At 58.5% G+C, this 17,858-nt stretch overlaps 1 protein-coding gene across 1 annotated transcript in view; it reads left to right on the top strand.

Annotated features, from left to right (window-relative positions):
* LOC125957450 (titin homolog) overlaps nucleotides 1-17,858 on the top strand; it is a 37,977-nt gene that overhangs the window by 13,322 nt on the left and 6,797 nt on the right. The window contains exons 2-5 of the mRNA XM_049690160.1: nucleotides 7,149-7,320; nucleotides 11,099-11,487; nucleotides 11,567-11,714; nucleotides 11,811-17,858. The exon at nucleotides 11,811-17,858 is cut by the window's right edge and continues 2,227 nt beyond it. Of these exons, the coding sequence (XP_049546117.1) occupies nucleotides 7,218-7,320; nucleotides 11,099-11,487; nucleotides 11,567-11,714; nucleotides 11,811-17,858 (6,688 nt within the window). The 5' untranslated portion in view covers nucleotides 7,149-7,217. The remainder of the gene's footprint in view (nucleotides 1-7,148; nucleotides 7,321-11,098; nucleotides 11,488-11,566; nucleotides 11,715-11,810) is intronic.

The following is a 17,858-nucleotide window of genomic DNA, read 5'->3' as shown; positions in this document are numbered from 1 at the left end:
CCAGAGAGCGAGAGAGGCTGCGGTGTGCAGTATCTGGGCGCAGCGGCGCTGGCGACGGCAACGGCAACGGGCGCGCGACGTCTAACTACTTCCGAATCAAAACACCCACGCCAGTTCCGGTTCGGGGACCATGGGGTCTACACACACACACACACACACACACACAGACACGGTCACACACGCGCGCACGTCGCAGAGTGCTGGATATGATATCTAGTATTTGCCCCACACCCCACACCCCACACCCTACACCCCACACCCCCCACTCCCGGGCCCTCTTCTCCTGGGGAAGTCCTAATACTGAGAGAGAGAGAGAGATCACATCGTGGCCATCATCGTCTGCGGCTGCCTTCCCTGTCTGCCATTACGACCCATTAGACCGTCCCACCCCCCAAGAAAGGTTACGATCATGTTGCGTGTGTGTGTGTGTGTGTGTGTGGCGGAGACATCGCGATATATAGGCGCGAAGAACGGACGGACGGAACGGAATGATTAGATGATTGCCATGGAGATCGTGCTCCGCGTGCAACGCGCTGGCGCGCGCCCGCGATTCCTATTCCCACGCAAAACGGCGCAGCCCCGACGACTCCAATCAACATTTCCCCCCCTCGCCGTTCTTCTTCTCTTCGGCTCCCCGGGTGGTGGATCGGGAGTCTAATCGATGCTAATGTTGCTGCTGCTGCTGCTGCTGCTGCTGGAGGAGATGATAGCCTACCAGCAGATAGCAATAGCAGCAGATCTGTGTCAGGTGGTGCAGGTGTGTGTGTGTGTCGTTTCAATGAACCAGATGCGGTGACGTCATCGGTGCATTTTTTAAAAAAATATATTTTTTTTTTGCTTTCCAACAAACAAACGTCATCAAAGCGCGTTCAAAGGCAGCTGCTGCCGTTGCGAGCGACAAGTGAAGCGATGGGGGGCAGGTGTAGAAATCCCGGAACCAAGCACTCTGAGTCACACGGTGCACTAGTGACCAGCAAACCCCGGGGGGGGACTGATCCGCGTGGAAAGTCCGCCAAGAATCCCACGGATTCATATTCATATTTTGTGGGTTTTTTATTGTATTCGAAGAGGGTTGGAGGGGTAGGGGGAGGGGGAGGGGATGTGCAAATCGATAGAAAACGAGCCGCCCGGTATGCCCGGCGGCGAGAACGCGTTTGCTGCGCGAAATTCCCATTTTTTTCATGGGCGCATCATGGAGAAAGGGAGAAAGAAGGGAAAGGGAAGTGTAGGAGGAGGAGGAGGAGGAGAAGGTGCAGCACTTCGGAATGTCGGGTGTGTCGTGTGACGCACACACCGGCACCCCCCGGTGCGAAAATGGCAAACACCGAACACCGCGTCGTGCCCGTTCGCACGCTTCTTCTCCGCAGAAACTACTACCCTAACCTCAAAAAAAAAAAAGAAAAAAAACTCCAAACTCCAAACTCCAAACCACCCTCCCAATCGCACTATTCTGATCACGTTCCCGCGATGTGGGGTTAATGTGGCTTGGGGGGAGGGGGTGGTTTTCGAAATGAAACAAATCGAAACCACCCCCTCCCCCACTCCCCATCCCCTGCTGCTGCCTGCTGCACTGCAGCTTCACCTTGGCCCACTGGAATTGGACCTCCTCCCCTCTCCCCTCTTCCACCCCTCACCCCTCCTCCCCTACTCCCACCCCAACCCCGGAAAGCCATCGCTGAACGCGAGAATTTCGCTTTTCAGGCCAGTAGCAGGTGGTGGTGGTGGTGGGAGCGGCACTTTCTCTCCCAACAACCTTCCCCCGTCCGGCTCGGCCCCGGCCCCGGTCCGGCCAGTCTTTTCGGTGACACTCACACACGCATGGTGATTAGATGATGTGCCGGGCGGAGAATGGCGCGGACGCGGGCGCGCTCGCGGACACGGACGGAATATCGGAGTAGCGTCATCTCGGCCTGCCCAGGGTGGAATGCCAATACCCGCGGCAGGTGCCCAAAGGGCGCACACAGACGCACACACGGCGAGCTGTGCCCGGAATGTTTAACGAGCCTCGAAATCGAGCGGCGATCGGCGGTGGCTACCGGCGGCGTCCGGCGGCGCTGGCGGGCGGGGTAATGGCTATTGGTCGACGAGCGACATTGCGTGGCTCTGTGTGTGTGTGTGTGTCAGGGCTCTGCTGGTCAGCTGGCCAGCCGGTCCAGCAGCAACACATACACACACACACACACACACACATACACACCAAATGTCCAGGCACCAAAGTGTAAGGCCTGCTGCTGTGTACCAGGATCTGCCACATGTACACACACACACACACACACACATTTTGCGGTGCACGTCCGTTCTCGGATCTGCGGATTTCAACCCCATACTGGGGGGGTGGGGGATGCAATCCAAGCCAAGTGCGTTCCCGAAGGGGTTCGGAGGGGTGGGGGGGGGGAAGCATTCCGGACGGGAGAGTCCCGGAGTCCCCACGCCTACGCATCGCCCTTATGATGCCGCTAATGAACCGAAACACCATCCACTACCACCACCATCCACCACCACCACCACCACCACCAGAAGGTAGCACCCGCAGGGCCTCGGGCATTCCCGCACTCGAACGCACTCCGACAGACACACACACACAGTAGCACCACACTGCTGGAGGCAACCATAAATTGTGTGTGTGCTCCATCGTCTCCCATCCCTCCCTGACTCCCTTCCACGCGAGTGGTCTGACAAGACAAGACAAGACCAGGCGTTCTGGATGCTCCTGGGTGGCCCCTCCTACCAAGGGGGCTAAGGCGAGGTCGCACTCTACAGCATGTGTGTGTGTGTGTGAGCGAAGGGGTGACTAGATGGGGGTGCTAAAGAGATAGAACAGCGCACCACACGAGCTCAGCCCCCCTTCACGGACCTAGCCTTGACTTTGGCCCGTGCCGTGCCACTGACGTCGACGTCGTGGAGCCTCTTAAGCCTCGTATCTTCTACTCCACCGGAAAGGACGGTGCGGGGTTTCATCTTCTTGTGGTTGTTGTTATTGTTGTTTAATGCTGCTGCTGGTGCTGCTGCGTCGTTGTGTCAAGTGTCTGCTCACGCCCGGGTACCGCCGAGCCAGCCACACGTTTTGCACGCCAACCCAATCCCTTGGGCCCCTCCTCCCCCTCCCCCTCCCCGGGGGTAGTTCCTCATCCTCCTCCAGTTCCGATTACGTGATGAGGCACGGATAGCGCCACGCCACGGCCACGCGACCTTCGACGTCGACTCGACTCGAGCTCCAGCTACTACTCTGGCTCGATGGCGATACTTCATCTGTTCTGTGGCACCCCCTCCCCCGCCGAGCAGAATAAATGCATCCCCCCTTCGTCAGGGGATGTTTATTTTTGAACGGGTACGTTATGCTCGCGTTATGCTGGATCGGCAGAAAGCAAGCGAAAGACGCATCCCCCTCCCCCTTCCCCTCTTCCGGTAGCATCGAACAAACCACCGGCTACACTCAACGGTGTGTGTGTGGGTGTGTGTGTGTATCCCCCCGGTGGTGCTGGTGGCTTTTTCGCTCTTTTGTCTTTTACCTACCACCACCAACAGCAGCAGCAGCAGCAACAACGGCAGCAGAGTATTGAAGGTAGCTAGGGAGGGTGGGGGTGGGGGTTGGTGAGGCACTACTTGTGGGAAAATATTAAAAATGGAAAATGCCAAATGCCGCGAACCTCGAGCCTCGCCTGCGCGCATTCGTGTGTACTGCTTCTGATCATGGAATTAAGAAGATGAGCCATGACGGGGGGGAGGGGGGGGTCTCAATTATACACTCACACACACATACACACACGCGCGCGCGCTCGCTCGGTCGAAGAGAAACCGTAATTAGGCCGCACGAGAAGAGCCCCAAAATGCTAATATACGGACGCTCGAACCGCGCAAATTAACCGCAGAACTGTCATTGGCCTTACGGGAGGCCTCCCCCCGCCCCTAGAGCTCAGAGCCACCCCCTCTCCCCGTATGGAAGGAAGCCCTTCCACGGCACCCGAACCCCGAAGTCAAGGAGGAAGCAATCCGATGCCGGATGCCTAATCGATCTGCGTTGCGCTTGCTGCTTGCGCGCGCGCTTCTGCTTCTGCTTGGACTGCTTGGTGTCCATCCTCCTTCTCCTCCTCGTCAGCCACAGCCAGCCATCCAGCCAGCTAGCAGCAATTGCGCACCGATTCCGAAGAGTCCGACCATTAGACAGGGCAGACGCTGATGAGAAGCAGAAGGAAGGAAGAATTAAAAGGGGAAGGGGGAAGAGGATGTGGCAGATGAAGAAGAAGAAGAAGAAGAAAAAGAAGAAGAGAAGGAGGAGGAGGAGGCAGGTAGCAGAACGTAGTGGTTACCGTTAATATCTCGGTGCCTCTCCGCTCCGCTCCACTGCCGCTCGGCCATTTGTCCTCAGCAAAAACATCACCACCACCACCAACACCACCGGTGTCCAGTCCAGTCCCATCATCCAGTCCGTCCAGCAGCTGCAGCACACGGCTCGGACTCGGTCTCGGACTCGGACTCGGACGATGCGAAAGACAAACCGCACACATCACCTTAACGAGGTGGTACATCATCATCATGCGGATATTGCCACTTAAAGCCCGTAGCGACGGACGGACGGTCGCCACACCAGCGGCAGCAGCGGCAGCAGCGGCAGCGACAACCAAACTTCATTTTTGTTTTGTTTTTTTTTTGTTTTGTTGTTTTTTTTGGGGGAGGGCAGATGATCTGTCTATCACCGTGTGTGTCGCTTGAGACGCTTCAGTCTCAGGTCCATCACAGGTGTGTGCGCGCGCGCGCGCTGACGCACACCCAGACTCCCCTCCTCATTGCCCCTGCTGTTGCTGCTGCTGCTGCTGCTGAAGAGCGGCATTTTGACGTTTGACGCACTGTGTGTGTGTAGCGGAATGAGTCAAGAGCGGGGCAGCGTGCCTAGTGCCTAGTGCCCACCAAGCGGTCATTGGCTTCCGGCTCCTCCAGCTCACACACACACACACGGACACACGGACTGCTCTGACACGATGGCTCTGACCTAATGGCTGACCAAACTGGACCTTGATTGGCTGATTGATTGTGAGGTTCCAGGGATCAGGTCATCGACGTTCCAGGTCACTTTCCCGTGGAGAAACGTTCGTTCTGCGACCGAACGAACGAGACGAACAGGCAAGCTGTGGCAATCCGAAGCGGCGCTGCTGCAGGAGGCCACACAAAGAGGCCTTCAATTGCCGCCCGGATTCGAACAGGATTCGGTCCGAATTTGGTAGCCTTTCGCTGGAGAGAAAGAGAGCGAGAGCACGTCCACAAGCACGCAGTGTTTGGCGGTGGTGTAGCAAACGAGCTAACGCAACGAGAAGGGAAGCGGGGAAAGGAGAACTCGTAGAATGTGTAGCGCGCGCGCGCTCGTGTAATGGAGGACTATATAGCCCCAAGGAGCCTACGCCTCACATTCCCAACAAGCGAGAGAAAGAGAGGGGATTGGGGGCTGGCTGGAGAGTAGGATCGTCGATCGTCCACACGACACCCGTCCGAGCGTAGGTAGTGGTAGTAGTAGCAGTAGTAGTAGTAGTAACCGTGTCCATTGCCTGCCAAAGTGCCGTTAAATTAGAGTATTTAGTTACCGTTGCAAACAGGCCATCATCATGGCCATCATCAGGTCCACTGCTGGTGCCTGGTGCCTGGTGCCTGCCACAGACAGGTAGCCGGACAGCACATTTCGCACATGTGGAAGAAGAAGCACAGGCGCACACACACACACACGCGCGAGCGCTGTCCACACGAGCGGGGCCACCGACGCGTGCAATCAGAAGAAGAAGAAGGTTCAGTTGCCGTGGGGTACCGAGGGGAGGGGATTGCCAGCTAAACTGGACCGGGAGCAAAGCATGGGAGCCACCGGACCCCAGGAAACCCTTGGACCCCAGCAAAACCCGCCGGCGGGGAGGGAGCGAGAAGAAACTCTGGAGAGCTCCAGTTTGTGCGCGTTTTGTGCCTCGGGGGGGAAGGGGGGCTCCAGCTCATCTAACGGCATTCCCCGGGCCAGCCAGCCAGCCAGCCAGCCAGATCGGCCGCCAGCCGATGGCCACAGCGTATCGCCGAGCGTTGGCCAGGCGCGCAAAGGCGATGATTATCCGGTCTCTTCTTCTTCTTCCTCTTCCTCTTCTACCTCTTCTACCTCTTCTACCTCTTCTTCGTCGGCCTCCGGTTCCCATCCCAGCCAGTTGCCAGGCGACGTGGAACATCTGTAGCTGTCTTGGCATGCTGCTGCTGCTGCTGCTGCTGCTCGACTTAATCACCTTCACGCCAGGCCAGCGGCAGGTGGGAAATGGAATTGAAAGAAGAAGAAGCAGAAGAAGAAGAAGAGGAGGAGGAAGAAGAAGTCGCAGTAGATGATGATGAAGAAGAAGAAGAAACCGTAGTGTAGATGAGCGAAGATGGCGTCATCGACGTGGCCTGATGTTGTTCAAAATAATCACCTCCCCCCGGGCACTGCTGCTGCTTGGTGGCAGCACTGCACTCCCGGGCTTCACTCCACACGCATCCCCAATACCTGGACCGTGGCTTGTGCTTGTAGGTAGGCCAGGTACCAGGTACCAGGTATCCAGACACCACCAGCCACACCAGGACCAGTGCCAACCGGTCTGCCTATTAGCATAATGAAGTAATCTAGCTAGTTCAACCCGCTCCGGCACCGGGCACCGGGACCGGGAGCTGGGAGCTGGGAAGCCAATACCTACTATCATATCATAGACCTCTGCGCACACACACACACACACATACGCGCGCTGCAGCATGACTGCAGCGCGTTTGGATAGCTAATTGGGATGAAGAGGCCGGAGGGGGGGGGGGGGGCGGGTATATGCCGGGATGATCTTGACCATGGGAACGGAACGCGGTCTCCGGAAGTGGCAACCCACACACACACACCCTTGCACCACCCATCCACCCACTCAGCAGCCGATTTATCTCAAGTGTTCTTCTTCTCGCATCGCTTCACTTCCTCCGCAGTGTGTGTGTGTGTGGGCCGATTGACAGATTGGTCACGCACCCCGCACTGGCCGCACTCGCACTAGATGTATTATTAGGCCAAAGTGCACCCTCTGTGCATATATATATATCCAGAGCCCTTTCCCAGCACTACCAGCGCACTAACCACACTTCCTCGTCTCTCATTTCTCTCCCTTCCCTTTCTCAAACAGCTCGACAAGCGGCGAGTCTTAGGCAGCGAAGCACTTGGCAGCAACTAGCTGGCGGACGGTGAATCCAGGATGATTATCAGGAGTTCGAGCCTGCCCGGGCTCGACATCGGCACGATGGTGCTCCTCGTGCTAGCCCTGGCGCTGACGACCATCATTCCGACCACCAACGGAGGTAAGTCCTATTAGGGGCCAAGGGTCAAGCAGCAGAAGCAGCACTACAATCAGTATCAGAACCCGATTGGTCACCGATGAGGTTATGTTCTCGCTTGGTACTAACTGCCAAGGGTGGTCAACGGAGGAGGGGGTTGGTTTTTGGGGGGCTGCTTGCGTCGAAGACCGCTCTCCCTCTCTCTCCACACGCCGAATGATGGGATGGGAAGTAAGATTTTGGGTTGTACGTCGCGCTAGAATGACGCGCGGATGGAGGAGGATGACACTTACAAAACAGACAGACACACACACACACACACACAGCACACGCTCGCCCTACTCGGTGGTTGTTTTCCTAACGGTACCGGGACCAGCGGTCGCAGCGCTCGCTCTCATCCCCGTGCCTCCCAAAAAGCCTCCCGGAGCGGGCCTCAAGTTTCTCCCAGCTAGTCTCGGGGCCGGCTCTAAGCTCGAGGTAGAGCGCACACACACAAACACACACACACGCAGAGGGCGAACGGGAAATGCGCGGCGAATGTGCGAAGGAGAGAAGGAGAAAGGCCCGCCGGCGGCGACGGCGGCGACGGCGGTATCTCTGTGGCCACCGGTGGGATGGGATGAGTTGGGATGTGTTTTGGGTGTACGTGTGCTGATGACGCACACGTACGCGCACCCCAGACGCAGCCTCAATGTAGCAAACGGAAGGTGACAAATGTACTTGCCACAACGACGACGACGATGACGATGACGACGATGACGGCGGCGAGGTCGCTAGACGTCGGTTTCCCCGTCCCCGAAAACTGCCGAATAATCATCCCCGCACGTGTGTGCGTGTGTGTGTGTATGGTTTTACCGAGCCGAGCTACTTCTGCCTTCCACTGCTTCTCCGGCTGCTGTGGTGTGGGGTTTGGGTTCGCCAGCGGCTTTGCGGACCCTTCACTGCAGCTGACAATGATCCGCAATGACAAATAGGGGATCCCCTTCCCCTTCCCCCGGCGCAAGCCAGTGCCAGTGCGCCAGGCAAGTGGCACTGTTGTTGCCGCAAAGCCACTCTGCCACTTGGATGCGGTTCTATTCCGGGGGTTTTTGTTGTATTAGTGGGCCCCGTTCGCCCCGTATCCCTCGAGGGAGAGGAAGAGAGACGAGGCACACACACACCGCACGGCGAAGGAAATGACAGTTTGGCCAAATCCCAAAGTCAATTAAAATTATCGCATCTTCATCTTCGCCACGCACCAGCGAGCGAATATCTCTCCCGCGCGTAACGCCATTGCCCTAAGTAAAACCCCTGGATTTGGCACTTAAGAGCCGGGCGGCCCGCCCTCAGTCCGAGGGCCAGGGCCCGCCGGTCTATTGTTAATTAAGCGAAACACGTCCCCCGGGCGCGACAAACGGGGTTCGGGAATCGAGCCCTTAGGTCTTGGGCGCCGTAATCGTTCATATAGATTAGCTCATAAAGAGCGCATCTCCCGGACAGCTTGGCTCTTTGGCTCTCTCTCTCCCTCTCACTAGCGTCTATAGACTGCCGGTGCCGGTGTGTGGTGTTGACATGACTTGGCCACAAGTCGCAGACCGTTCGTTCGTTCGTTCGTTCATTGCTGTCCCGCACCTTTGTAGGTCAACACTCCTGGCTGGCTGGGAGAAGAGGTACCGTTGCACCGGACCTTACAGCCAGTTGTAAGGCCAGAACCGCGGGGCGGCCCGCGGCGGCTGGTTCATTATCGAGATAAATCATCGCCGACCGACCGACCGACCTGACGTCCACATACAGGCGAAGAAGGTTTCCTGGATGCGATTGGATAGATGGATGAGCGGGAACACACCCCACCCACTCCCACTTCCCACCCACCAACCACCATTACAACCGAAAAAAAAAGAAAAAGAAAGGTCGGGGACTTTTCGTCACCCTCGTGTGAGGATTCGAGATTTCATTCGAGGTGCGAATGGACGGACGGACGGAGAGAAGGAAGAACGGGGAAGGAAGGAAGAAATTGCTGTGTGTGTGTCTGCTCTTCTGCGCTGGGCTTTGCGGTGCGTTGCTTGGTTCTTCCAATTAGTCTCCTGTCGCACCACCATCACTATCACCACCACGACCACCAGGGAGCGCAGGGCCGAGGGTTTCATGAATTAAAGATCTGACAGCTGACAGTCGAGCTGTCGGGGTTCGGCTGCAGCGTCCTAGAGCGCTAGCGGTGGTGTTGTCGCCCTGGATCAGGTTACCTCATTAGCTTCCCTCCCCCCCCCCCCCCCCCCCTACGTTTCATCAGTGAATTAATAAGAGGAAGTAGAAGACGACTATTGAGAAGGAACCGGCCAATAGACGGCCTGGTGCCTGCTTCCGGGATCCCCTTTCGCGATAGGCCTATGGGAACGGACGAGGACGAGGACGAGTCCATGAACCCGGTGCACGCTCCGCAGAGAACCTTGCAAGGATTCATGGGCCTCATCAGGCGACCTCGGCCGGAAAAGGGGAGAGGTGGGAGGAGGGGAGGTCAGAGTGGTGTAACGTGATTTGTGGATTAATATTTATTGGAACAAATTGGACTTCCCGGTCGCCAAACAATCGCAAACACATCAAAATGAATGAAACTGTCAATCCCGTCCGTCCAGGTCCCCACCCAGGGCCGCGCCGCCTCGACTCCGGCGCTATCCGAAGCGGAAAGCCGAGCGGAGTGGAGAGATCAAGGCGAGAGTGGACAAAAAAAGAGGGAAATCACCGAGTGTATATCGAGTACCCGAAGGGAGGGAGGGGTAAGGTGGGGCCTTGGGTGTCCCTTTTAGCCGGTCCCTGCTTCGCTTCGCGGCACCAAGGAGCAAACCTAGCAACGGGCGACGTCCCGAACGACACCATCTGTGTCAGTTTGCGTGACCTCCAGCCCGGGGGGCAATCGGCATCAGTATGGATCATGGATGATGATGACGACTGAGTGACAGACCAAGATATTGAACTTGAGCAGGCAGCGAGCGATACACACACACACACACACAGGTAGTCGAATCAACGAAATCAACGGCCTGCCTGCCACTCATCCGGAGCAGTGCTTCCGCGTAGCGTTTCCCTGTTTCCGATGGGGAATTGGGGGCGGAGGTCAGGTCACAAGGTGTTTTTTTTTTAATTTTTGGCTGGGGAGGCGGTGGCAGTGACGACGAATCGAGCGCAGAGTGCAGTGCGCAATATGCGGTTTTAATGGCAAGGCCATTCGCACACCATTCCGACAGACCTAGCACCGGTGGTAGCCCCCTGTTTGCGCGCAGAGACCTTGCATTGTGTGTGAACTGTTGGTGGAATTTGTGGCTGCAACGATTCCCAGCATTCTTTGCGTGCCGCTCCAGCTACCCAGCAGGACGGATGCTGCAGCGAGCTGCCAGTGACAGCGCGAAGCCAGGAAGCGACGCCACCAAGGGCAGCCAGGGAGGGAGGGAGGGAGGGGCCCACGCCCTTGGCCAAACTTGACGGCATCATGGAGTACCGCGGAGTGCTCCACGGAATATGACACCAAACACTGGACTTTCTCTGGCCTGCGTGCGTTAGCCTTCGTTGTTTGGGATTTAGTTTGTGACGGATGGGGGCCGGGATGGGAGCCAGAATGAGAGGGAGGAAGTTGGGTTGGGCTGGGCTGGGTGGAAGAATAGGAAGCAGGACAAGAAGCAGCAGAAGTTGATTGACAGTTGGGTGGGGGTGGCGGTGGCGGCAACGCAAAATAGTCACGGCAATTGCATTGCATTCATTTCTTCCGTCATTCTCCTTTTCATTCATCGCTTCTTCATCATCGTCATCGCACACAAACACGCGCACGCAGCCCCTATGTACGAGAGCGATCAGACCGAGCTGGAAACGTATGGTGAATCGACCGGATGCTACTACAACTACAACCACTACGGCGAGGGCGACCGCATCATGACGAACGAACCGTGCCTGAACTGTACGTGCCACGATCGCATGCTGATGTGCTATCTGCGCGTGTGCCCGTTCACCAAGGCCATCGGGCAGGACTGCACGATCGAGAAGCGCGAGGACCAGTGCTGCCCGGTCATCACCTGCCCGGAGGTCGAGGTGCAGCTGGTCGATCACCAGACGACGGCCAACCCCGACTCGACCGCGCTCGGTGCGGCCGGTGACACGCAGATCGGTGCCCTCGACCAGTACGGCTGCTCGATCCATGGACGCTACTATCCGGAAGGTGCACAGGTAAGGTGTTTAAGACACTCGACAGGACGCTTAACGCTCAATCCGCACTCCCTCCTCTCACTCTCTCTTGTCCGTGTAGGTCCCGTCGAACCCGCAGAAGCCGTGCGAACTGTGCTACTGCATCCGCAACATGACGACGTGCGTGATGCAAGAGTGTACGCTGCATATCGATGGCTGCGAGCCGATCTACAACAAGGGTGTCTGCTGTCCCGTGCGATACGACTGCGGTAAGTGTCCGATAGTGCCCGATTACTAGCTACTGATGGCCCGAACCGATTACTAACCGGGAACCACTGAACCACCTTTTGCCCACACACACACAGATCACGACAAGGATACGACGCTCGTGTTGGAGGACGAAAGTACGACCACGGTTCGGCCGACGCCCGGTTTCATCCTTACCACGACGATGGCACCGAGCACCGACGAGTCGTCGGATTGCGTGCACAACGGTGAGACGTACGCCGAGGGTGCGCTGATCATGACGGATAAACCGTGCGAACACTGCTACTGCATGCGTGGCAAGATCGTATGCGCGGTGCAGGAGTGCGGTACACCGCTGGAGAACGAGAACAAGAACTGTACGGCCTTGCCACCGGCAGCCGGCCAGTGCTGCCCGGACAAGTACATCTGTGATGGTGGTGCCCTGGATCAGCTGGCGGCGACTGCGACGACTGGTCTTCCACCGACCACGGCTGTAGCGCACGACGACAACATCGAGGAGGAGGAGAAGGAGGACGAGGAGCAGCAGCAGCACCTCAAGCCAGAACAGGATCCAGTCCACGAGCTCGACGGCGAAAAGTCAACGGAGTCAACCTCGGTGAAGCCAACGTTCGAGAACGATGACGATGGCGAGGAGCAGCAGAGCGTACAGGAACCGGAAGCACCGGTGTCGTTCGACACCACCACCACCACCACCACCACCACCAAGCGCCCAGTGCACAACGAACAAGACGAGCCGGTAAAGGACGAGAAAGAGCAAGAGCAGGACGAAGAAGAGGAGCAGCAGCAGCAGCAGCACGTTGTGCCCCAGTTCGAAGACGCTCAAGATCACGATGATGATTCCGATGAGCAGGAGCAGGCGACGGAGAAGCAGCAGGTTGTCGACGCTGCAGCAGATCATCTGACGACGACGGAGCGTACGGCGGATGAGCAGACGGAACCGGAACGGGATGATCAGCAGCAGCAGCAGCACGATGACCGTAGCAGCACCACGGTTGCACCGGCCGACGAAGAGGTACAACGAGTCTCGACGACTGTGCGCTCCGTATCGAGTGATGATGTTCCGACCACGGCGACGTCCGCTGACGTCAGCGAGCAGGCGACTCCGGAACAGGATGCTCCGACCGACGAGGAACACGTGGCTGTGCATCAGGATGAGACTGTGAGCGACGCTGACGAGAAGGAGGAGCAGCAAACGACAAAATCGAAGGTAGAGACCGAGGCTCACGACGCACCGACTACGGCTGCCGCACCGACCAGCGGCGACGACGACGTTCAGGAGCACGATGAGACGCACGTGCCAGAGATTGATGACGATGTCGAGTTCACGGATGCGCAGAAGGGATCCTTCGACGATGCGGAGCAAACCGAAGAGACACCGAAGGCCACCACCGCCACCGCGGCAGACGCAGAGCCGCATGAGGACGGTGAGCAGGTGACGACGGCGCAACCGCAACTGACGGCCGATGATCAGGAAAATGAAATCGACGATCAGCATCAACAGAGCCTTAAACCGGAACACCACCAACCGGAGCGCGATGATGAGACTGCGGCCGCAACGACGACAGTGCGCCCACAGCACCAGGACGAGGAGCAACAGGAACAGCACACGACAAACGCACCAATCGAGCAGCCAGCAACAACGACAGAGAGCCGACCGAAGGAGGCAGCCAACAAGGCGGACGATCAACCGGACAAGGAGCAGGACTTTGTGGAGCTACCACCGGCCGTTGTAGTGACGGAGCTGCCACCGGTACCGTCGTCCGTGCCGTCAGATGACACGACACTCCAGACCAGCACCGGAACCACGCCAGAACCACCAGCAGACGAGATCGTCTCGAGCGTACCACTGGAGGTTGATTCGCATGTGCTGGACGAGACAACGCCAGCCTCGTCCTCGACGACAACGACAATCCGCACGCCCGAGTTCGGTGATCGTAAGGAGGATGACGCCTCGGTGCCGCACGTCGATCTAGACGAACCGGTTGAAATGAACACAGTCATACCGCTGGATGATACCGAGGAGGAGCAGGAGGAGGTGGTACACCAGCAGGAGCAGCAACACGGGGCGCCAGCTCACGAACCGACCGAGCAGGACGAGGACGAGGATGCTGGCGGTGAGGAGCAGGTGGAAACGCAACCGGATCGACTGTTCCCGGAGGCCATCCCCGGTGAGGGTGACTGTCTGATCGAGGGTACGACGTACGGTAACGGCGAGCCGGTACCACCGACCGGCAAGTGTCAGGTGGCGTGCCGCTGCACCAACAGTATCGTCCACTGCGAGATGGTCAAGTGTGAGGCTGCACCGAGTGACGACTGTACGCCGAAGGCGACGCTCCCCGGTGAGTGCTGTCCAGGGTACAGCTGCCCAGCGAAGGTTCCAGTCCCGACGACGACGTCGACGACGACGACACCCAGTGTCAGCAGCCCGACGACGGTGATCTCCGAGGAGAAGGATGAAACGGCCGAAACTACCGACGAGACGGGTGAGGAGGAGGTGGAAGAGGACGAGCAGGACAAGGACTCGTCGGCCGCCGCTAACGATGTGACCACGGAGAGCGATGAAGCCGGTTCGACGTCGACGTCGTCGTCGTCGTCCGCTGCAAGCAATGCGGCCACCAGTAGCTCGACCGAAGCGATCTCGGCAACGACGGCGGAGGAGGAGAAGGAGGATGACGCGGATAGTGATGCGTCGGAGCAGGAACAGCATCGACCAGAGAGCGATTCCGGCAGCTGGGACGACGTGGATGACGACGAGGTGTTGACGAAGCCAGCGCACCCACAGAAACCGGCGTTTGACGAACAGCACGAACAGAACATCAACTTGTTTGCCGGCCACCGACCAACGACACCGCAGTACGATGAGGAGGAGATCATCCTCAGTACGACCTCAGCACCAGCTTCACCGACAGCCCACACGACTGAAGTGATCCGTGAGGAGGACAATGAAGTAAAGGAGCAAGACGAGGCGAGTGAGGAAGTGGAAGAGGAACAGAGCAAACCGACGGTATCGCCCATCGCGGCCGTGCCAGAGCAGGATGAGTCGTTCACTAGCGCCACTGCCGCAGCCGCCACCGAGCCCACGTCCACACAGAAGTACGATGAGCAACCGAGTGCCACCGACAAACAGCAGACGATCGTTGAGGCCGATGAAGCTGATGAGGAGTTGGCCGAGCCGACCGAAGCCGACCATGAGTCACACCAGACCACACCAGGCGCGAGCAGCGAGCAGGAGAAGGATCGTACAACGGCACCGACTACCACAGCACCGGTGGCAGCCACGACAAATACAAACGCTGACGTCACAGTCGGTGTGATCGCCGATGAGGAGGAGCAGGAGCCGCTCGAAGACCAAAAGCCAGTGAAGGAGCAGGATGTGACGACGGTGCGCACGATCGAACAGGACGAGCACGAGCCTGAGGTGCAGGTGAGCTTCACCGGGGCTCCGGATATCAGCGCCGACGAGACTCCGACCACTACGCGTTCGGTACCGGCTCAGGACGAGGATAAGGAGGACCAGGAGAACGCTGATGAGGAACAGCAGGTACCAACGACGGTACGTGCGACATTCCAGGAGTCCGATGAGCAGGTAACGCAGCGATTGGCCGAGACCGGCAGCACATCAACGCTAGCGACACCACAGCGACCAGCCGAAACCACCGACGCACCGATTCAGGATGAGGACGAGAACCGGGACCGTGACGAGCAGACGAACCAGATCGTACCAGCGGAGGTGGAGCAGGATCAACCGGAGGAGCAGGATGAGTCGACTACGGAACCGCAGCAGCAGCAGGCACTCTATACGAAGAAGCCAGTCGCCACGGTCGCTTCGATGACGACGGTGGTAGACCAGGAGCAGGACCAGGAGCAGGAACAGCTGTACGATCACGGTGAGCCGCACATTACGACGAGCGCACCATCGAGCGCCACCAACGAGAAGACCGAAGAGCCGAACGTACCGAACGTTACCGAGCGCGATGAGAGCGCGGTAACGATGACGCCGGAGCGCCACACCACGGAAGCGATTGTCACCTCGGAGCCAGCGGTCAACAGCAACGAACCGGCAGCAACGACTGCCGTTCCGGTGAGCGACGATGCCCATGACGATGACGTCGAGAACGCGGACGATGAAGGCCAACAGGCCGGACCTGTACGCAAAACAGACGCACCGGAACTGGAGCAGGAGCATCAGAAGACCACGGTTCCGGTAGAGAGCACGAGCACTGCGGCACCAGCGACGACTACAACAACGACGGTAGCGGCCACCGCTGCCGATGGTTCGATTGGATTCCGTGGCGATGAGAATGAGGAGCAGGAGAAGCCCATTGTGCGACCGGCTGTGCAGGATGACCAGATTGTCCAGGAACCGAAACCGAAACCGGCAGCGGAACAGGAACAGGAGCAGGAACAGGAGCAAGGGCTCTGGGATCCGGTGCTGGACACGGACGATGACAATCTGATCAACGCGATCGCTGGGCTGCCGGAGAAGGACCACACCATCCACTTCCCGGTCGACGATTATGCCGATGCTGACGAGCCGATCGTGAAACCGACGGTCGATGAGGTGACCGAGAAGGAAGAGCGACCAGCTGCCGTTCCGATCCCGATGCCAACAGACGCCACGCCCCAGGGTACGGTCAGTCCGATCGAGTCCGACAATCAGGTGAAGCAGGATGCCGAAGAGCAGGAGCAGCAGACCTCGACCACTCGCACCGAGACGGTACCGACGACAACAACGACGACAACGACCACCACCACCACCACCACCACCACGACAACCGGTGCTAAGGTGCAGGACGATGCATCGATCGATGTCGATGACGTTTCGAGCAACGAAATCGAGGCTGACGTCCAGGAGGTGACTCCGGCTGTTCCGGAGGTGACCAAGCCGGTCGTGAAGCCAACGATCGAAGAGGCCAAACCGAAACCGGCACCATTCCCGGTGGATGATGAAATCGAAACGGAAACGACTGCGGCACCGGCCATGAAGGAGCAGGACGAGAAGGTAGAGCAAGCATCGGTGACACCGATAACGGAAGTGCCGAGCACCGAACCCACGAAGACGTTCGCCCAAGAACAGGATGCGATTTCGGAGGAGCTACTGCCAGCGGTCACTACCGGTGCACCGAGCAGCGAGCAGGACGAACCAGAGCGCGAATCCGATGAGCCTCAGGTTCAGCCAGAGTCCGATGAAGTGACGACCACGGTCCGCGGAGTAGTGACAGCAGCGGATGAGCAGGTGACGACCACGGTCGCTCCGGCAGCGGATGAGCAGGAACCGATCGAAACCCATGTAGCGACGGCCGATCAGACGTCAACCGGTGATGAGCCGAACAAGGAACAGGACCGTGAGGACGTTGCCGTCGCCACTACGCCTGTCGCGGACGAGCCAGAACCAGAGCGTGACGTCACGGAGGCAACGCAAACCCGAGGTGGCGAGGAACAGAGCACCACCGAGGCGGCGGCCATTAGCGATGACAAGGACGACAAACCCACCTTCCCCGCCGAGGCGGACGAAACCGAACAGCAGAAGGGAGATGATGATGAGAAGGAGGAGGAGGCACCAATCCGTACGACTGTTGCACCGGTGAAGAAGGAGGAGGACGAGCTGGCTACCACCAAGGTACCGCTCGCTCACGCCGACTCTACTGATGACGAGGACGAGGACAAGCATGAGGATGATGCCACGATTGACGATACCGAGGATGACGTCAGTGTGCCGGTGACTACCACGAAGCCGTCGGTCGCCCATGACGCTGACGCGGAGGAAGCGGAGGAAGGTACGACGACGGTCGCTCCGTCGTTCAGCGTGCCACAGGATGAGGTGCAGGGTGCAGTGGAACCGAAACCGGAGGTCGAGGCAGATGCGCCAGTCGCACCATCGGCACCAGCCACCACCACCACCACCACCACCACGGAGCGTGACTCGGAAGTGACCGTGCAGGCTGTGACGGATGAGCATGTGGCCGATCTGGCGGCGACGACCAGCGTGGCGCCAGCTGCCGACGCTGAAGTGCAGGAACAGGAGAAGTTCGATGAGGCGGAAGAATCGGAAGAATCGGAACCAGCACAACGCCCGACTACGATTGCTCCGGCACAACACACGGAGGATGAGAAGCCGGCAACGGCGAGCGCCCAGGATCAGGAAT

This window comes from Anopheles darlingi, chromosome X, assembly GCF_943734745.1.
Source record: "Anopheles darlingi chromosome X, idAnoDarlMG_H_01, whole genome shotgun sequence".
Taxonomy (NCBI): Eukaryota; Metazoa; Arthropoda; class Insecta; order Diptera; family Culicidae; genus Anopheles; species Anopheles darlingi.
The sequence above is the reverse complement of the archived record's forward strand: the minus strand, read 5'-3'. Positions and strand labels throughout refer to the sequence as shown.